We start from the raw sequence: 22129 nt of genomic DNA on the forward strand, positions 1-22129 counted from the left end.
CTGGCAGCTTAGAGAGATCATCCTGAAATACTGGAACTGATGCTGGGGGCCACATTAGAGAGTGAGAGGGAACAGTCAGTGTGGGAATGAAACCCAGAGAAGCTGCCCAGGAGAGATCACTGGTCCTCAGCTTCAGAGCATCCAACAAGTATCTCTAATCTACAGTGGTGTGAGAGTAACTTTGCTTGCTATCTCTATTCAATAAAAGGTTTAAAACCAGAAGAGAGATATATACCGTATGTAAAAATAGAAATATGTACACTGTCTATAGAGTTAAATATGAAGAGAAAAGATTAGACATCTCTAAAAGAATGCATAAGGTGTGTTATAATCCAAATCAGCACATTCTAAAATGTCCTATATGCCACAGCAGCTATCAGTTCCTGCCTGCTGGAAGCAGCTGCACTGGCTCACTGACCTTCCTCTTCTTCCTTGGCTTCCTCATCTCTTCCTGGCTAAATGCAAGGTCCAGGCTGTATGTCTGCAAGAACCACCAGAGAAGGAGGTCATGCTCATAGCACAGACTGCCGGGTGGTTTCTAAGCAAAATATGAGACAAGAAAGCCAAACTTCAAAACCCACATCTTACTTCAGGGATCCTTTTGGTTTGGCTAGTTCAGCCTTGCTCTCTAGAAAGGAAATCAGGCAGGGAATCAAAACTAGGGTCCTGAACAATCTGGACTGGTCGCTTTGTTAAGGCAGGAGGCTCAGTCTCACAGAGCGGGAGCACATCTGGCAGCTACTAGGAGCAGCATCCATTCCTCACTGCTGAAAGAGAAATCTTTGGGGAGCTGATTAGTGTTTGGGGGGTAAAAAACTCTCGTCACCAAATTCATCTAGCCATTCAAACAAAGAGCAGAAGGATGGTGTTCTTTATGTCTGCATGTACTAAACAAAAGGCAGCTGGAAACTGGTTCTTGGCAGGAGACATAGGGTATGTCTACATTGCAATTAAACACCTGGCGGCTAGCCCGTGTCAGCTGACTCGGGCTCGTGGGACTCAGGCTGCAGGGCTATTAAACTTCAGTGTAGACATTTAGGAGTACGGTGCCGATACCTAGATACCAAACATACTGGAATCAAAATACCATGGTGATTGGTGTAGACAGACAGACAGACCAAAAACTTCCTTACTCGTTTTCAGTTGCACTAGACACTTCAGTTGTACTTTTCAAAATAATGATCTCGCATTGCACTCAAAGCTGCTTATGTCATTGTCCCTTATTGCAGATGTAAAGTGCAATCTTTGGTAATCTAGCCCTTACTGCTAGGAACTGAAGGGATGCTCCCAATACAACACATATTCAAGGCCACTAGTTGGCATGATGTGGTCATTGCAGAATTTCTCAGTTATATCATCAAGACTTTCTATAGCCCATGTGGCTTTGGAATGGGGATTCGTAACATATAGGTATCTACGGTCTTTCAAACATGTGAAATACACAGATTACAGGTAGCATGAAAATAGTCCAAACTTTCCCCCATTCCATGATTCAATCTGTGTTTTTAACTTGTTTCTCTTTCCTCCTCTTCATTACCTACCAAAGCAGAGACACACTTGCTAACAACTTCCTTTCTTAATTCAAAAATGGAAAAAAACAGAACCACAAAGTGAGGCAGGCATGCTCTAGGCCAGCAAAACTCCCACTGAAATCAAAAGGAAGTTTTTGCATAAGAAAGGAGCAATGATAGGGTTGCCAAGTTTGGTTGGACATATTCCTGGAGGTTTCATCAAATGACATAATCTTTAATTTCTGGAGACTCCAGGACAATCCTGGAGGGTTGGCAACCCTAAGCAATGAACAGATCTCTAGGTCAGAGCCCCCAAGCTGAGAATGGCTGCTCAAATGGGCACTTCAAGCAGGTATTTATGCTACACCCCATGGAATCGCTTTGTCCCATCTGCTTCCTTATCCCACACAAAGGGCGCACAGAGGGAAACTATCGGGTCAGTACATTCTCCCACTGGCCAGATGATGAATCAAAGGCCAGATTTCCAGTTAGTGGTGTAGGGAGACCTTCCTTCTGTGCTGCTCTCGCCATGGCAGGAATAGCAGTCAAATCACTGCTGACTGGTAGATCACAAGTATGTTGTATTCCCTTCAGCAGAACCACAAAGCATTCAGGGAGAGTCAAGTTACTTCACCCAACATTAACTCTCTGCAGATCTGCGCATCTTCTTGTGAGTCCTGAGGCAGAGCAAGTTGGTTAGTGAAACTCTTCCCTCTTCTCTGATCCCATCTAGATTTCCCACATGGCCTGGACTATTTTTAGGTGGAAGAAAATGGCCATGGAGAGGAGTGTCCATGGGAGAATCCCAATGACTCCATGCAGCTGATTTTATCTCTACAGAGTGGTATCTCTACTGGTAGTGCAGCTTTGTTCCCCTTCACAATAGATAGCACGAGCAGCATAAGGATCTGAGTATGGAACTATAAAGATCTTTGCAACACCCCTAAAGACAGACAAGTATTAACCCCACCCTTTGAAAAATGGAAATTAAATCCTAGGGAGGAAAATAGAAAGGAGCATAAACTCTGGATAATGAAGTGTAAAAATACAATTAGGAAGGCCAAAAAAGAATTTGAAAAACAGTTAGCCAAAGACTCAAAAAGTAATAGCAAATTTTTTTTTAAATACATCAGAAGCAGGAAGCCTGCTAAACAACCAGTGGGGCCACTGGACGATCAAGATGCTAAAGGAGCACTCAAGAACAATAAGGCCATTGTGGAGAAACTAAATGAATTCTTTGCATTGGTCTTCATGGCTGAGGATGTGAGAGAGATTCCCAAACCTGAGCCATTTTTTTTTAGGTGACAAATCTGAGGAACTGTCCCAGATTGAGGTGTCATTAGAGACGGTTTTGGAACAAACTGATAAATTAAACAGTAATAAGTCACCAAGACCAGACGGTATTCACCCAAGAGTTCTGAAGGAACTCAAATGTGAACTTGCAGAACTACTAACTGTAGGCTGTAACCTATCATTTAAATCAGCTTCTGTACCAAATGACTGAAGGATAGTTAATGTGACGCCAATTTTTAAAAAGGGATTCAGAGGTGATCCCGGTAATTACAGGCTGGTAAGCGTGACTTCAGTAAAGGACAAACTGATTGAAACTATAGTAAAGAACAAAACTGTCAGACACAGAGATGAACATAATTTGTTGGGGAAGAGTCAACATAGTTTTATTAAAGGGAAATCATTGCCTCACCAATCCGCTAGAATTCTTTGAGGGGGTCAACAAACATGTGGACAAGGGGGATCCAGTGGATATATTGTACTTAGATTTTCAGAAAGCCTTTGACAAGGTCCCTCACCAAAGGCTCTTAAGCAAAATAAGCTGTCATGGGATAAGAGGAAAGGTGCTCTCATGGATTGGTAACTGGTTAAAAGATAGGAAGCAAAGGGTAGGAATAAATGGTCAGTTTTCAGAACGGAGAGAGGTACATAGTGGTGTCCCCTGGGGGTCTGTACTGGGACCAATTCCATTCAACATATTCATAAATGATCTGGAAAAAGGGGTAAACAGTGAGGTGACAAAATTTGCAGATGATACAAACCTACTCAAGATAGTTAAGTCCCAGGCAGACTGCAAAGAATTACAAAAGGATCTCTCAAAACTAGGTGACCGGGCAACAAAATGGCAGATGAAATTCAATGTTGATAAATGCAAAGTAATGCACATTGGAAAACATAATCCCAACTATACATATAAAATGATGGGTTATGAATTAGCTGTTACCACTCAAGAAAGAGATCTTGGAGTCATTGTGGATAGTTCTCTGAAAATATCCACTCAATGTGCAGCGTCAGTCAAAAAAGCGAACAGAACGTTGGGCATCATTAAGAAAGAGATAGATAATAGGACAGAAAATATCCTATTGCCTCTATATAAATCCATGGTACGCCCACATCTTGAATACTGCGTGCAGATGTGGTAGCCCCATCTCACAAAAGATATATTGGAATTGGAAAAGGTTCAGAAAAAGGCAATGTTATTATTTGTATTACAGCAGCTCACAGAGGTCCCAAGCTTGGTCCCACTGTGCTAGGTTCTGTACAAACTGACGAGTGAGAGACTGTCCCTGCCCCCGCTCCCATAAACTTACAATAGAAATAGACAAGATAGAAAATAGGTGGAAAGGGAAAGTCTTGCCCAATTTCATCAGCAGAGCTAGGACAGAACAGAGGTCTCTAGACTCTTAGTCCAGAGCCTTATCTACTAGATCACACCACCACCTTGGATGTAAGCAAAGGCACTACTACAGGGGTCTGCAACCTTTCAGAAGCGGTGTGCCGAATCTTCATTTATTCACTCTAATTTAAGGTTTCACGTGCCGGTAATACATTTTAATGTTTTTAGAAGGTCTCTCTAAAAATCTATATTATATAACTAAACTATTGTTGTATGTAAAGTAAACAAGGTTTTTAAAATGTTTAAGAAGCTTCATTTAAAATTAAATTAAAATGCAGATCTTATCAGTTTAGTGCAGTGGTTCTTAACCTGGGGTGCACGCACCCCCTGGGGATGCGAGATGCCCTTTCTGGGGGTGCAAGACATACGAGATTTTTTTAGAAGGTAAATCATCGAAAAAACAAATTAAGCACAGGTACATAAGTACAACTACTTTGTATATTACAGTAATCGTTAAAACATGTATAATGTTAATAAATACATAGGTTTGATGAAACAAACAAAGTTTTCAAGTTTTTAATTGTAGTAATTTTTGATAAGGGCTGCAGAACGCTGGGACCATGCCAGGAGCAGAGCCCTGGGCTGGCTGCCGGTACCCCAGGCCAGCAGCGGGCTGAGCGGGGCCGGTGGCTGAGACCCCGGCTGGCAGCAGCGTGCCAGTAAAAATTGCCTCGTGTGCCGCCTTTGGCACGCGTGCAGCAGGTTGCCAACCCCTGTACTACTATGTACTGACCTGCAGAATGCAATGCATTTCAGCACTGTACTGTGTGACAAGGTGCAATATTTCTTAGTGGAATTTTTTTGCGTAGAACTGCAGCTAAAATATGAATCATGCCATTACTAACTTCAGGCATAAAATAGGGCAGCTGGATGAAGTCTGGGAAAAGGTATTCCCAGACTTCATCCAGACCCAGATTAAAGCCCTCTTAAAGCCTGGGTGGGGGGGAGGGTCTGGCAGCCAAGTAGCTGTGATCTGAACTACCATGCAGCGTCATTCCCAGCAACACACTGCAAAATGATGGTCCAGTTCTCTTCTACACCATTTCCTATGAACAGGTAGCATTATGCCATCTTTGCCCCCCTCATAGTCTAGAGTAGTCACAGACCTGCCAAGCCCTCAGTATAAGTTAAAGCAAACCTAGGGCTCCTCTAACTTATTTTCTGCTTCCCATAGTGGATTATGGAAAGGAGAAAATAGCTAGAGAACAGCAGCATCAGCCACACCCCCTCTTTTCCCTGGCCTGCCTGCATGGTAGGGGCTGAGAGTGGGGCTGGCGCAGAGCCACCCTGATGTTTTATGCCAGCAGGGAAGTCCCTTACCCCAGAGTCCCAAAGTGTTCAAATCCAGGGAAGTGACTTACAGTCATTCCCTGGTAAATTAAAGAGCATATCAATCGATGCTAAGGAGAATCATGCCCCATCACCTAAGCCTGGAGGACAGCATCTACAACACAGGTCCTGGAAGGTGTAAAACAGCAGAATGATCCTCAGGGATTTGTCATAACAGCAGATAATTTTCAAGAGGGAAAATAATCTCAAGAGTCTTTTAATTAAAGTGAGCTGGTCAAAGTGCTATACATTCTATGTAATCAGCTGCAACTTATCCTGACTCACTGGAGCTGGAGTGCTCAGCACTTCTGAAAATCAGGCCCAAGGCTGCCCCAAACCCAAGGAACCCCAAATCAATAGCCACTTTAATCTCTCTCGCTACCTCACCTCTACAACGGGGGTAATTCTTATCCGCCTCACAGACACGGATTAATCCTTGCTTACAAAGTGCAGCAAGAGCGCTGGCTGGAAGATGCTACAGAAGCAAAAAGTGGTATTGCAAGGCTCAATTCTGATCTGATACCAGTTTACCCTGATGTGATTTCACTGACTTAGGTACTCCTGACTTATACCAGCATGAGTGGAGAATCAAACTTATTAGTTTTTTTAAACCTATTCACTCAGGGCAGAGGAGGCAGAATGAAAGCCTGTCATTGCAGCGTTCTTATGGAAACTTGCCATCTTCATGTCCCCAGTAAATTATGCCAAGACGTCACTGTCTGCTAGTGACTCTTCTTTTTCCCCTTGCTCATTGTGGTGAAAATACTATCATGAAACATGAGTTCCTCTTCCACAGGCTGGGAAGCTCACAGACCTTATCTCTACCTTGAGGTTTCTCTTGTGCCTTTTAAGGGACTAAGGAACAGAATGTTCAAGTTTAAAAAAGAAAAACAGGTTCAGAAGAAAAAAGTTCCAGATCCTCTCTACTCCCTCACCAAAGCCCCAATGGGTCTCCCAAAGGCACATGGGGCTGCATTAATAATAATACCTAGCTCTTATCTACCATTGTTGTTTGCAGTGGTGTTGTAGCCATGTTGGTCCCAAGATATGAGAGCCTAACAGAACTGATAAAGAGCTCTGTGTAGCTCTAAACTAAAGCTTGTCTCTTTCTCCAGCAGAAGTTGGTCCAATAAAAGATATTACCTCACCCACTTTGTGTCTCTGGCTCTTACCTAGCATTTTTCATCTGTGGATCATTCGTATATCTGATTGCCATAAAGCTGGGCCCCAATCTTGCATGCTCCCCACTTAGAATCATAGACTATCAGGGTTGGAAGAGACCTCAGGAGGTCATCTAGTCCAATCCCCTGCTCAAAGCAGGACCAACACCAACTAAATCATCCTTGCTTTATCAAACTTCCATGCTGACCCACTGATGGACATTCTTCATGGCAACTACCCTACTCAGCCCAAAGGGGATATCAAAGTTAATGCTGAATCAGTCATTCTTAACTTTTGAGGGTTCCTCCAGAGGGGGTTTGGGAGCCAGTGGCCAGCATAAAGAACAGGAGTACTTGTGGCACCTTAGAGACTAACAAATTTATTAGAGCATAAGCTTTCTTGGGCTACAACCCACTGCAACCGAAGAAGTGGGTTGTAGCCCACGAAAGCTTATGCTCTAATAAATTTGTTAGTCTCTAAGGTGCCACAAGTACTCCTGTTCTTTTTGCGGATACAGACTAACACGGCTGCTACTCTGAAAAGTGGCCAGCATGTATACCATGAACATCTTGTGGAGATAGTGCTGCTATGGAGGCTGACAGCCAGTGGCAGAGGCTCTGGGCATCCATGTGGATATCCCTCTGGCAGATCTCAGGAGATCTGAGGGTATCAGATCTAAACCCCACCAGCTCTACTGGGAAGCAAACCTCACTTCCCATTGTGCAGATCACTAGGACACTATTTCTTGCACCCTAGACAGGAATAACTAAGGTTAAGATTCTGTCATGGGTATTTTAGTAGAAGTCAGGGTCAGGTCACGGACAATAAACAAGAATTCACAGAAGCCTGCAACCTGTCCCTGACTTTTACTAAAAATACCATGGCGAGTGGGGAAACAAATAGAGCACTGCCAGGGACTTGCAGCTGCTCCAGCCCTACCCCTGCTCCTGCAGTAGGAGCTGACCCAACCCTGGCTGCTAGTCTGGCAGGCCACCAGCCACTGTTCTGGTGGCCCTGGGGGCCGCTGCTCCTGCTCCAGCAGCACTGGAGCTGGCCGCCAGCAGCGGCTCTAGCTCATCCACTGCTCCTGCAGCAGGGGCTGACGGCCACTGTTCCATTCCCAGTGTGCTGACTCAACCCAGCCACTGCTTCAGCTCTGCCCCAGAAGTCATGGAGGTCCCAGAAAGTCACACAATCCGTGACCTCCATGAAAGAATCCTATCCTTAGGAATAACTCATGCAGAGAATGAATGGCCCTATCCAAGACACAGCTAAGAATCTGATGAGAACCAAGAGAAGCAGCCAGGAATTTCCTGACCTCACAGTGCTGTCTTGTTCCTCCCAGAATGGCCTAACAGGAAGGGAAGAGGCAAACTCAGCTCTGAATTTCTCTTTGCACTGATTGGGTGCACGCAACCCCAGCTGAATTGGAAGAGAGATGTTCTGGGAAATTCTCATCAGATACAGCATTGTGTTGATAAGAGGACTAGAGATAAGCTTTTTTTGCAAATGTTTAAGATAATGACGTTACTACAAAAAAATAACAGAGAGTCCTGGGGCACCTTTAAGACTAACAGAAGTATTGGAGCATAAGCTTTCGTGGGTGAATACCCACTTCGTCAGACGCAGGGTATTCACCCACGAAAGTGAGTATTCACCCACGAAAGCTTATGCTCCAATACATCTGTTAGTCTTAACGGTGCCACAGGACTCTCTGTTGCTTTTTACAGATCCAGACTAACACGGCTACCCCTCTGATACTTGACTACAAAAAAAATGTTCTTCCATCACTCAGCTGAGATACTGCAGCAGGAAATTTTCACCTTGCAATGGCTTTCTTTCCCTGGCTCTTTAAAAACTGTTTTCGGTGGGAAGATCATAGGACACAGACATCAAGGACAACATTATACAAGCCCCAGCCAGGCAAAGGCCCATCTGTATTAGTGGGACCCACCACAATCTGCCTTCATGGATATGACTGTAAGATCACAGCCTTACTCACTAACAGGATGCTGTCATTCTGTCCGATGGACACTGATGCTCCTTGTTATACTGTCCCATCAATGAAAGGCTGCATTCCCACTGGCTTCAATAAGGGGTCAGTCCCTCAGGCAATCAGAAACAAGTGAATTTGAAATTAAAAGTTGAATAGTTTTCAAATTGCAAAGGCACCGTGCAATTTTTAAATTAACCTATTTTTGGTTGCCCAAGTTTGTATTTGATTTGTTACTCCCCTTTTAACTGATAGCATGGGCTTCCCAGAAACAGCAGCAACCACTGCCTGTTGGAAAACTGAAAGATTTCTTAAGACTAGGTGGCAGAATTAAACGTTTAAAAAAAATTAGGCCTTCACTCGGTTTGCTAAAACTCCTCAGGTCACTAGGAACCACTCTGAGGCCTCAAGGCACAGCTTGCCGTATGAGAGAAAAACATGTGGATATGTACACACTGCAACCTTGTACTCATCTTTTAATGAGATCTCAGTCCAAGTGGTAAGTGTATATTTGGTTGGATGCCTCTGATCTATCCTGCAAAAAGTTTGCTAGGGCCTTGATGCTTGGATGAAGCAAACAAGATCAGGGCCTCATTGTGGTAGGCACTGTACAAATATATTGTAAGAGACAGTCTCTGCCTCACAGAGCTTACAATATAAATAAACAAGACAGAAAAAGCATTGAATGGGAAACAGTGGCACAGAGAGCTGACGCGACGTGCCCAGGTCACACAGCAGGCCTGGAACAGCACCCAGGCCTTGAGTCCCTGTCCAGTGCCCTAACTGTTAGGACAGTGGTTTTCAAAGGATGGGGTGGGCCTCCAAAGGGAAAGTGTCAAAGGAGATGCCAGCTGTGTGCCTTTTTCCCCCCTCTTTCTTAAGAGCTCCGGCTTTGAGCCCCAGGTGGCTGGGGCTTGTGCAGAAGGACCATGCACACCAGGAAGGTGCGGATAAAGGGGACAGCTGGAGCCCTGCCATCCAGGCTTGGGCTTTCCTCCCCTTCCCTCAATCCCTCACTGGGAGGCGGGGGTGCTCCAGCTTCCCTGGGTTGGCAGCAGCAGCGCAGAAATAAGGGTGGCAATGGGGCACTAAGTCTGCTGTGAAAAGTGATACTGACAAATATCACCTTTCACATTGCCACTCTTACTTCTGTGCTGCTGCTAGCACATGCTGCCTTCAGAGCTGGGTGCCCAGCCAGCAGCTGCCGTTCCACTCTGCCTTCAGAGCTGGGGGTTGGTGGTATGTGTCCTTTTGGAGGTTGGGGGGGGTAAATGACTATAGACACAAAGAAGGGGGCCCCAATCAAATATTTTGAGAACCACTGAGTTAGGGTATACCTACACTTCAATAAAAGACCTGCAGACCAGCTGTGGCTGGCCTGGGTCAGCTGACTCGAGCTTGCGGGGTTCCGGCTGCAGGGCTATAAAATTGCAGTATAGATATTCAGGCTCAGGCTGGAAGCTCTGAGACCCTCCCTGTTCATGGGGTCTCAGAACCCAGGCTCCAGCCCAAGCCTGAATATCTACATTGCTATTTTTAGCCCCAGGGCCCAAGCCCTGTGAGACTCAGTACCACACGTTTTTTTACTGCAACAGAAACATACCCTAACGGCCTGATCTGCTGAAATCCTCTTAAAAGCTGTTGGAATTGAAAGTACCAAGCATTTTTCAGGATGGAACATTCAGTCTCCACAAAAGACACAAACAATCAAACAGAGCCTTGCATTTTCTGAACTTCCATTCAAGAAAGATTAGGTGTTAAACATTTAATATCAAACACACAAATGTTTCTGTAAACGCCGAGATAGAGCAGCGGACCCGCGCTCCAAACGGCCTGAAGGGAACTCGCCTGCCACCCGTCCCCTACCACCAGGCCAGAGCTCTTGACCCAGTTGACCCGGGCGGAGGAGGCCGCCGAGTAGATGGTCTGGCAAGCCTCCACCCGCACCAAGTCGCCCGGGTCCTGGACCACGAGGAGCACATCATCGGCGTATGCCGACAGGACCAGCCGCAGCTCTGGCTCCCGCAGCACCAACCCCGTCAACCTCCTACGGAGGAGACAGAGGAAGGGCTTGATCGCCAGAGCATACAGCTGGCCCGAGAGGGGTCACCCTTGACGTACTCCTCGCCCAAAGCTGACCGGTTTGGTCACGGTCCAGTTAAGCCTGACCAAACACTCTGCGGAGGCATACAGCACCTGGAGAAAACCCACAGACTGGGGCCCGAAGACAAACGCTCGCAGAGTGCCCAGGAGATACCCGTGGTCCACCCTGTCGAACGTCTTCTCCTGATCCAGGGACAGGAGGGCGAACGACAGACCATCCCTACACCCGAGTTCCAAGAGGTCCCGGACCAGATACAAGTTGTTGAAGATGGTGCGGCCCGGGACGGTGTAGGTCTGGTCTGGGTGGATCACGTCCGCCAGCATGGACCCTAGCCGCAGCGAGATGGCCTTCGCTACGACTTTATAGTCCGTGCTGAGGAGCAAGATGGGATGCCAATTCCGTAAATCGCGGAGGTCCCCCTTCTTCGGCAATAAGGCGAGCACGGCTCGCCTGCACGAAAGAGGGAGGACCCCGCCCTGCAAGGACTCAGCCCAGACTGTGACAAGGTCCGGGCCGAGGACGTCCCAAAACACGTGGTAGAACTCCACGGTCAGCCCGTCCATGCCCGGAGATTTATTGGTGGGCATGCGGCGGAGGGCTTCCGAGAACTCAGCCAGAGTGAGAGGCAGCTCCAGCCGGTCTCGGTCGCCCACGCTGACCATCGGGAGTTCATCCCAGAGCATTCTGCAAGCGTTAGGATCGGTCGGATCCGGAGAGAAAAGGCTTGCGTAGAAGGCCCTGGCCCTCCCGCACACCTCCTCCAGATCCGTGAGGGGGGTGCCGTCCTCTGCTAGAAGGCAGGTGATGTGCTTCTTGGCCCCCCTCTTTTTCTCCAGGGCGTAGAAGAAGCGGGAGCCGCGATCCATCTCCCGAAGGAGGCGGATGCGGGATCGAACAAAGGCACCTCGGGCCCGATGGTCCTCGAGGGTCCGGAGCTCCTCCCGCTTCGCCCGGCACACTCCGCAGAGGGATGGATCACTGGGGCTGGCGGCCAGACGCCTCTCCAGCTCTAAGACCTCCCGTTCCAACTGCCCTATCGCCGCATCCTTCCCTCGGCTGGCGCCCCGGGTGTAGTCACGGCAGAAGAGCCGGGCGTGCGCACCTTCCCCAGGTCCCACCACCGCCGCACCGAGGGAAAGGCACGCCGCTGCCCTTGCCAGGCCAGCCAGAACTCCCGGAAGGACGCCACGAAGCCCACATCCTCCAACAAGCTATTATTAAAGTGCCAATAGGCCGGCCCCGGCCTCTCTGCGTAGAGAGAGGCTGTCACGGTGGCTAGATGGTGATCTGAAAAAGGGGCCAGCCGGACGCTGGAGGAGTGGGCCCGTGAAAGATGGAAGCGTGACAAATAGATATGGTCCAACCGGGAGTGGCATGACCGATGGACCTCCACCCGGACAAAAGTGAACGTCGAAACATCATCCGGGTGGTGGTCACACCAGACGTCCACCAGGGAGTGATGTTCGACGATCTCCCGGAGGACGTCCGCGGCGGCCGGGTGCTGCTCGGTCCCTGAGCGGTCCCATTCCTCGAGGGTGGCGTTAAAGTCCCCGCCCAGGACCAGGCACTCGCGAGGATCCAAGGTGCCGAGGAAGGTGGACGCCTGCTGATAAAAACGCAACCTCTCCGGGCCCGATGTCGGGGCATAAACGTTGACGAGATTGACCACAAGCCCCTCCATGCAGATCCGGAGGTGCAGCAGGCGGCCCGGCACAGCCTCGGCGACCCCCAGCACCTCGGGCCATAGGTCGGGGGAGAACAGGGTCGCCACTCCAGCCGTACGAACTGTGAGGTGGCTAAAATAGACCCTGTCCCCCCACTCCAGCCGCCAGCTAGCTTCAGCGGCCGGATCCGTATGGGTCTCCTGCAGGAAGATCACAGAGTACCCCCACTCCCGAAGGAAGGAGAGCACCTGGCTCCTGCGGAGACCCATCCTACAGCCCCGGGTGTTTAATGTTGCGAAGATGATCAGTGCCATAAGGAGGGCTGGGGGGGATCCTCGCCGGCAGAGACACCCACGGCCTCCGTTGGGTTTTAAAAGGAGCTCACTTCAGTTTGTGGTGTGAGTGTGAGGAGCTGGGAGCAAGAGGCGCAAGGAGCTGAGAGTGAGAGGGGGTGCTGCTGGAGGACTGAGGAGCACAAGCATTATCAGACACCAGGAGGAAGGTCCTGTGGTGAGAATAAGGGAGGTGTTTGGAGGAGGCCATGGGGAAGTAGCCCAGGGAGTTGTAGCTGTCATGCAGCTGTTACAGGAGGCACTATAGACAGCTGCAGTCCACAGGGCCCTGGGCTGGAACCTGGAGTAGAGGGTGGGCCCGGGTTCCCCCCAAACCTCCCAATTGACCTGGACTGTGGGTTCTTCCAGAGGGGAAGGTCTCTGGGCTGTTCCCCAACCCACATGGTGAATCTCTGAGGCAAGAAAATCTGCCAATAAGCGCAAGACCCACCAAGATAGAGGAGGAACTTTGTCACAGTTTGTACAGTACCTAGTAAAATGGGGTCCTGGTCAACAACTGGGGCTCCTAGACATTATGGTAATGCAAATAATAAATAAAACAACAATAACTAATAATAACAATGGCCTTTTCCTCTTCAACAGATCTGCACCCTGTATGTCTCCCCCAAGTCACATCCGCTGACCTTATGGACAAAAATAAGACTTTAATACTTTCTAATCCTGCTTTCCCTGCACAGCTTTGGGAGAGGGAGCTGGAGTCCATCCCTACTTGAAGCTCATCTACAGAGCAATGAACTCAGCTTTCAGTATTTCTCACTTGCTTTTTATGAGCCCAATTTAAGCCTTAATAGGGTAGCTCAATTGCACATTGGTACTTGTATTTGAATGTCCATTTTTCAATTGCACAAGCTTTTGACTTGATGATGATGCACAAGACAGACAGAATGAAGCAGCTTGACTCAGATCCCAGGGTGAGTTTGTAGGACTGGCAGTTAAAAAAATACCAGAACTCTGGCCAAGATTTTTAAAAGCAACTGGTGATTTTGGGAACCTCTATTTTTGGGTGCTCAATTTGTGATTATTTTAAAGAGGCTTGGTCTAAGGGTGGGTGCTCAGCACTTTTTGAATACCTAGTCCTTACAAGATGTCTCAAGTTGGAAACCCAAATATTGAGGTTTCTAGAGTCACGTCAGTCACTTTTGAAAATCTTGGTCTCAACTTTTAACTTGTAAAATTTGATCCACAGTCAGTGAGGGAAATCAGGAACCCTAGAATGCCATGTTTACGGACACATTTATGGGCCTGGTTTATACTAAAGCCCCATCTACACCATTCTGCCAGTGTCCTTAAAGTAGGTGTACATTACATTTATAGGCCTCTTTGCATTCTCAGAGCAGTTTAAAGGGGTATTAATGTAAATGAGAATCAGGTCATCTGAGTATAACCACAATAAAGACCTCAGGATTTCTTCTACAAGAACTCATCTGAAAACATTTACCTGATTATAAAAAAAAAAATCCTGTAATAAGAGACTACTAATTCTATGAAGCTGTCTACAAAACAGGATGCCTTCATTCACTCACCAATCATTATGTCTGATAAAATGATTGCTTCTGCTCATATCACCTACACTTGACCACATCTGGCAATACTTAACCCACAAATTTCACTTAATACTCTGGCTTCCTGATTCAAGTGGAATCTATACTGGTCATTTGGTTTGCCTCCTTTCTACTCACAAATTAAGAAAGTCCCTTTGGTATGGAAAATAAGATTAATTCAAATTAGCAATGGCTTTATCAGGATGATCTGCTTCTTCTGACTAATGACCTGATTTCATTTTCCCTGAAATTGACCTAAAAACAAAAAATCAGCCAACTTTTAATCTTCCATGATGAATTTTTTGTCAGTAAAAATGGTACTAAAGAGTCAAAGTGAAGAAACCCTTGTCAAGCAGATCAGTGCAGTGCAGATGGATTTGAGGGGTGAATATTCTTTAGAGGTGTTCAATGGGTAGAGCGACTCCTCTGTTTTTTCAATCACCAACGTTGTGGTTCCGAGCACCACCTTCACAATTCCTCGCCAACACCATTGCGTGCCGACTGAAGTTTATCGCACTGCATGAGGTATGTGTCTGATGCTATGAACAGAACGTGATGTCCCACGAAGGATGTCAGAGCATGATTCAGTGGGACAAAATGAGTTACCAAAAAAAAAAAGCTCCTGTTTTCACACTGATGATGGAATAAACAACAATCAGAAGGAAACTGGAGGCTGTACTTCAGAGAAAGATGTGGTTAAAGTTTGATAAAGATCAATCTGGGCACAGATCTTCATCTTTGAGAGACAAACTGATGGCAAATGTTTCAGGCAGGGATAGTTTAGCTGCTGAAAGGCAAAGCTCACTTGGTAGCACATTCTTATCTCTGAGTTAGAGAGTCATGGGTTCAAATTCCCACAACAGTGTTTAGACTCCTATCCAATGCTGACACCACAGTGGAGTACTAGGGGGTAGCTAGAGGTGCCACCCTTTGAATGATATGTTAAGCTGAGGTCTCCACTTGCTGTGTGGGTGAAAGATAGACATCCCATGGTCTATTATCATGCGAATATGCTCATGGAGCACTTCTTTCATCACTCAAACTAACTCACTGTGTAAGGGCTTAGTCCTGCACCATTCAAGTCAATGGGAGTTTTTCCATTGACTTTAATGGGGGCAGGATCAAGCCCTAAGTTGTTTGGAGACTGATTGTTCAGTGGCTGGCACTAGTTTACCAATCATGTTCGTCCCATGGTATCTGAGGCATTGCACAGGAAAATACTAGTTTCTTAGACATTCTGGTGAGTGAATATTGATTTTTCAATGGAGACCAGTGCACAGATCCCCAAGTATGAAATGTGATGTATAAAATCAAATTCTAGGCTCCTGGTCAATGTTCAAATAAATGGGCTTTGTAAAGAAGTTTTCTGCAGTGCTTTGACAAACCTGTTACCTAAAGACAAAGAACCAACAGAGCCTGTGGTCCATGCACTTCCTCTTGGGGTGGGGATGGGAGATCCAATTTTGGCCAGTAGATCTAAATAATCCCCAAACACCACTTGTGGGGTTGCATACATTCACTGAGGAATGCTGCTCCACGATGCCCAGAGGGAATGAAGCCAGTTTAGGCCAATGACCCATCCAGTCTGGTATCGTTTCACCACAATGGCCAATACTGGATGCTCCAGAGAAATGTGCAAAAACTCTTGTAGAAGACAGTTATGGAATAAACTGCCAATACGAAGTTTCTTTCATTGTTGTATGCAGTGTTGTTGTAGTCATGTCTTTCCCAGACCTGAAGAAGAGCGCTGTATAGCTTGAACACTTGTCTCTTTCACTAACAGAAGTTTGTCCAATAAAAGATGTTACCTTACCCACCTTGTCTTTGTAAACCCCATCAGTCAGGGTTTATGCCCTGGGCTATGAGTTTATATCCTTTACAAACTTCTATCCTATTTAATAAAATTGTTGATATTCTTAATCATATTTATGTTTCATTCTTTTTTAAAAAAAATCCTAGACAAAATAAAAGGACATGGCAGTGAATTCCAGTTCTCTGGGAGTTTCTTAGTGTGAACCACAAGCAAGCCACAGTGATGCTCACCTGCTGAGAAGCCTTAGTGCAGGGTACTCTGTCTGTCCCCTTCACTCCCATGAGTTCTTTTTTACCTAAAATGTAAACATTGTAATATCAGCTGTGGCTGTGGCTACACTCAAAACTTCTAAGCTGCCGCAGGAGTGCTCCCGCGCTTTGCAGTGCGAGTGTGGTCGTGCGCCAGCGCGCTGCAGGTACTCCACCTCCACGAGGGGATTAGCTTATAGCACTGGGGCACTGTTTACAATGGCGCTTTACAGCACTGTAACTTGCTGCACTCAGGGGGGTGTTTTTTTCACACCCCAAGCGAGAAAGTTGCAGCGCTGTAAAGCGCCAGTGTAGCCAAGCCCTAAGTCTACCTTAAAGACAGCGTCCAGCAGCGTGACTGGATTTGATAGATCAAAATCTCATGGTGGCTTTGAAGTTGCACTTTGTTTTCAGACAGTGCTGACATTTCATTCTCAGAAACAAACACTCTGTGGTATATTCTCATCTCAATGTGCAGCAAATTACTTACAGAAATTTATTCAGAAATTTATACTAAAACTCAATATTTTTAATTGACTAAAATACTATTTACTGAATTGCCCACTAAGTGGTGTCATTTCACAAGCTATATTTGAGAGCTTGGAAAGTTATGTATAAATTTACAAAAAGAACAGGAGTACTTGTGGCACTTTAAAGATTAACAATTTTATTTGAGCATAAGCTTTCGTGCTCAAATAAATGTTTTAGTCTCTAAGGTGCCACAAGTACTCCTGTTCTTTTTGCGGATACAGACTAACACGGCTGCTACTCTGAAACCTATAAATTTACAGAATCAGAAGTTGGATTATGAGAGAGACAATGTGGTGAATATTCACATTTGTTCAGTTTTAACATATAGGTGGGATTTGTAATGTCTGACTGTAGATATCCAGAGGACAATAGGATTGTTATAAAAGTAGATAATACAATTCAATATTGATGAAATATCTATTTTCTATGTATTAGAACAATTTACTGAGATGCAGAAGTGGAGGACAAAGTAATAAGAATTGCATTTACTGTTAACATTTTACAAACTAAACGTACACATCAAGGCCCACTGTTATCCTCTTAATGAATCCAACCCAATTTGCTTTTTAAGAGCAGTTTAGACAACCCCAGTCAAGCAGGGCCAGTGCAAGGATAGTTCGCGCCCTAGGCGAAACTTCCACCTTGTGCCCCCCCTCCGGCCCAGGGAGCCAGGGCCGTCCCTAGCTACTTTGGTGCCCTATGCAGCCCCCCTGCAGGCCTCCACGGGGGGGAGGGGAGGTCTGGCCCCAGGCCTCCGCAGGGGGGCTGTGTGGGGCCCCGCCCCAGGCCTCCACGGGAGGGGGGGGCTGGTCCCAGGCCTCCGTGGGGGGCGTGGGGCTGGCCACTTCCTGCAGGAAGTGGAGTGACCCGGCCCCAGCCTGCTCTGCTCCCCTGGCTCCCAGCCGCACCACCGGTGAGTGCAGGGGCGGTTCCCCCCTCCCCTTAAGCCTGGAAGCCAGGGGAGTGGAGCAGGCTGGGGCCGGGTCACTCCACTTCCCGCAGGAAGTAGCCAGCCCCCCGCTCCCCTCCGCGGAGGCCTGGGGCCCCAGCCTGCTCTGCTCCCCTGACTCCCAGGCTTGGGGGGGAGGAGGGAGGGGAGAACCACCCCCCCAGCACTCGCGGCTGGGAGCCAGGAAAGCGGAGCAGGCTGGGGCCAGGTCACTCCACTTACCATGCGGTGAGTGCAGGGTCGGGCCTGGCTGCAGTCTTCAGGGGAGTGGGGGCGGGGCGGGGGCGGAGCAGGGGTGGGGGCCATGGAGAAGAGCCGGGGAGCCCACCCGCGGCAGCTCCCCAGTCCCCCCTGTGGCAGCTCTCCGCCCCCCCTCCGCCCAGGCAGCCCCCCCTGCGGCAGCTCCCCGCCCCAGCTCACCTCTGCTCCGCTCCGCCTTCTCCCCTGAGCAAGCCGGCGCCGCTCCACTTCTCCTGCCTCCCAGGCTTGCTGCGCCAATCAGCTGTTTGGCGCGGCAAGCCTGGGAGGGCAGGAGAATTAGAGCGGGAGCGGCGCGCTCAGGGGAGAAGGCGGAGCAGAAGTGAGCTGGGGCGGGGAGCGGTTCCCCTGCACGCCCCCCCCCCCCGTTACTTGCTGCGGACAGCCCTCCCCGCACCCCCCTGCCCCAGCTCACCTCCCCTGAGCGCGCTTTTCGGCGCCCCCAACCACTTGGCGCCCTAGGCGGCCGCCTAGTTCGCCTAGTGGTTGCACCGGCCCTGCCTGTCAGGGATGGGTTTACTTAATCCTGCCTCAACACGGGGTGGGTGGAGGAGGGGTTGAACTAGATGACCTCTTCAGGTCCTTTTCAGTTCTTCATTTCATGATTCTACAATGTTGAGCCATCCTGGAAAAATTCTGCTCACCCGGGGCAGGTCAGCTGATGAAACACCTGTATTGTGTCATTAATGCAGTTGTTCAGGAGCCTTTTGATTTTAAAGCAGGACCTTTACCTGTGTCTTGAGGGTTAAGGAAAGATGCTTCATTTTTGCAGCCTGGATCTGCATCAGTTTCACCCTTCCTATTTTTACTTGACTCTACTATGATGGGCAGAGGGTTGTTCTGTGAAGAAAATGGTGCATTCCCTTAACAGCCTGACAGAAAACACAATGCCTAAGGGCTTGTCCATACAAAGACTTTGCGCACATCAAGCCATGGTGTAAATCTACAGCACACTAGCTTGCCAGGGACTAAAAGTTGCACAGTACACTCTGACAACAGTACATCAGAGAGTGCACTACAGAGCTTTTAATGTGCGGTAGCAGGGTCCACATGGCCAGTTAGTGCACAGTAAGCTTAGGGCACTGTAGATTTATGCCCCATCTTGCCATGCACTAAGTCTCCATATAGACAAGCACTAAGAAATAAAATCTTACCCACAAGAACTACTCAGATTGAAGACAGAGTGAATAAAAATCAATGATTTTAAAAAAATATATTAAAAAAATCAGATTTTTTTGATAAAATGGTTTTTGAGGGAAAAACCTATCTAAAGATAGTTTTAATTAAGATACATTATAGCTCAAAGATATCGCATCATGAAATAGGGATCATAAATTCTAATTCTATAGTATGAGACAATATATTCATGTAATGTTTAAGAAAAGTTTTGTAAATGAGTTCCAATAGTTCATGGATTAGGGACACCATTTTATGGGGTTCCAGGGGCTTCTGTATAGATTATTTAGGTTAATCTTTCTATCTATCCAATGGGACTCAGTGCTCAGTCTAGAAGATACCATCAGAGATGCTTAGTTTTGCCGTTCTCAAACTGTGGATTTGTGTTTCCAGAGACAACATGCTTGTTAACAGCAAAAATGTTTTTAAATAAATAATATATAGAGGAGAAAAATAACAGACCTCAACCCTATTGTCCCTCTGCAAATTTGTGTACACAGTCAATCCCTTACCTCTCTCTAAGGCCTTGGCTACACTTGCGAGTTACAGCGCAATAAAGGAGCCCCGGGCGCCCTCGCTCGCTCCCTGTCCACACTGGCAAGGCACGTAGAGCGCTCTGACTCCGCAGCTACAGCACTGCTGGTTCTCCACCTCGGCGAGAGGAATAACGTTTGCTGTGCCCCCCTGGTGCGCCGCAGCGCCAGTGTGAACGAGGTGTTGCATTACTGCGCTACGATCAGCCTCCGGAAACGTCCCATAATCCCCTTAAGTCAAGTGGCCACTCTTGTCATTGTTGTGAAATCAGCTGCAGGAATGCGGAAATGCCCTTTCAAAGCTCTGTTTCGGAGAAGCTGGCTGCTTATCAGCTCCAAGAAAAAGCAAACATTTACTGTTTGCTTTGAGCGAGTGAGAGAGAGGCAGGAGGGGAGGGGGGTCTGAACTTACAAGACAGCATGCTGACACACTCTCAGCACCCCAAAACCCCACTCTCTCTCCCCCCACATACACACAACACACTCCCTGTCACACTCCACCCCACCCCCCTATTTGAAAAGCACGTTGCAGTCACTTGCATGCTGGGATAGCTGCCCATAATGCACCACTCCCAATGCCGCTGCAAGTGCCGCAAATGTGGCCATGCCAGTGTGCTTGAAGCTGTCAGTGTGGACAGACTGCAGCGCTTTCCCTACTGCACTCTATGAAGGCGGGTTTAACTCACAGCGCTCTACATCTGCAAGTGTAGCCATGCCCATAAAGTGCAAAGTTTCAAAAAGTTCAATGAATAGAAGATTGTTGGGGGCGGAATAGATCTGGACAAGGAAAAGAAGTCTGGAGATAAATGTGAGAAGGGAGGGACAGGCAGTAGAAACAAAAGTGAAACTGTTTGAGCAAAATATTCCGGAAGTCTTGAGGTCTTTCTGAGTGTAGCCTTCATTGATTTGAGATCTACCATGCCATTCTCTCACTACAAGGGAAAACCTATAATGGCAGCAGGCCATAAAAGAAACCCAGTTTGGGAATATTTTAATGAAGTTCCTCTACCTGTGGGTAAGACAGGCATGCGTGCAAAATGCAAACAGTGCAACAAAGAAATGCAAGGTCTGGTTGCCCAAATGAAACAACATCAGGAGAAGTGTTCCTTCTCAGGAGGAAGCTGCATTGAAGATGATGAAAGGAACATGTCTGAACAAGCAGGATCTTCAGATTGGCAAACTTTTTTATTTCATACTTCTTTCTTAAGGACAGCCTGTCTTCCTTCTGGACTATTCTTGAATTCTCACGTTTTAGCAAAAAATAGAGCTCTTTGGTATTATCATTTTAGATGCAGTTGTGATCAAAAATAAATAGCTGAAATAGGCAGATCTTCCTTTTACAATTTTAACTTTAAAGTAGTATTGAGTGTCAGTGAATGCAATGAGTAACACTAAATGAGCAGTATGGTAATAATAATAAAATAACTGCATTGACTTATTTTGTTTAGGAGAAGCCATCCTCAACATACAGGATTCTGAAGACTATCCACCTTCAAGATCACCATCATTTTCTATAGTTTCAGAGTTATCTGCCAAAGATAGTGTTTCAGTCACACCATGTATGTCGCATAGCCACAGTATATCACCTGTAGCAAAAAGAAAAAAAAATCTCCATCATCCAAAAACAACCATAGATAAGTTTGTGATAAGAACCAGCAGATTACAAAAAGAGGTAATTGATGAAAAAATTGCCTGGTTTGTTTATGCAATGAACTCTCCTTTCCGTATGATTGAGAACCCACACTTCATTAACATGGTTCAGTCATTAAGACCAGGATACAGTCCACCCAACAGAGCAGATGTCGCAGGCAAATTGCTGGATAAAGTGTATGAAAGAGAAATTGAGCAGTGTGCAAAAGGTCTAGAGGGTAAAATTGTTAACCTGAGTCTTGATGAGTGGAGCAATGTCCACAATGATCCTGTTGTATGTGCTTGTGTGACAACAGAAGAAGGGAATGTCTTCCTTACAGAAACAATTGATAGATCAGGAAATGCACACACAGCAGAATACTTACAAGAAGTAGCAGTAAAAGCTATAACAAACTGTGAAAAAAAATGCAAATGTCTAGTACGCAGCTTGGTCACAGACGATGCTGCAAATGTATCCAAGATGAGAAGAAATTATTTGGAAGAGAGTCCCAAACTAATAACATACAGTTGCAGTGCTCATTTGATGCACCTCCTAGCCAAAAACTTCAGTGTTCCAGAAATAAAGGCTAATGTTGTTGAAATTGCAAAATACTTCCACAACAACCACTTTGCAGCAGCTGCTCTGAAAA

General features: G+C 46.9%; 1 protein-coding gene across 1 annotated transcript in view; it reads right to left on the reverse strand.

Annotated features, from left to right (window-relative positions):
• Nucleotides 1-376: 376 nt before the first annotated feature.
• The window catches only part of HORMAD2 (HORMA domain containing 2), a 54724-nt gene continuing 32971 nt past the window's right edge, over nt 377-22129 (reverse strand). Inside the window, exons 10-12 of the mRNA XM_065417950.1 lie at nt 18873-18981; nt 16386-16450; nt 377-481 (exon numbers count right to left, since the gene is read on the reverse strand). Of these exons, the coding sequence (XP_065274022.1) occupies nt 377-481; nt 16386-16450; nt 18873-18981 (279 nt within the window). The remainder of the gene's footprint in view (nt 482-16385; nt 16451-18872; nt 18982-22129) is intronic.

This window comes from Emys orbicularis, chromosome 16 (assembly GCF_028017835.1).
Source record: "Emys orbicularis isolate rEmyOrb1 chromosome 16, rEmyOrb1.hap1, whole genome shotgun sequence".
Lineage (NCBI taxonomy): Eukaryota > Metazoa > Chordata > Testudines > Emydidae > Emys > Emys orbicularis.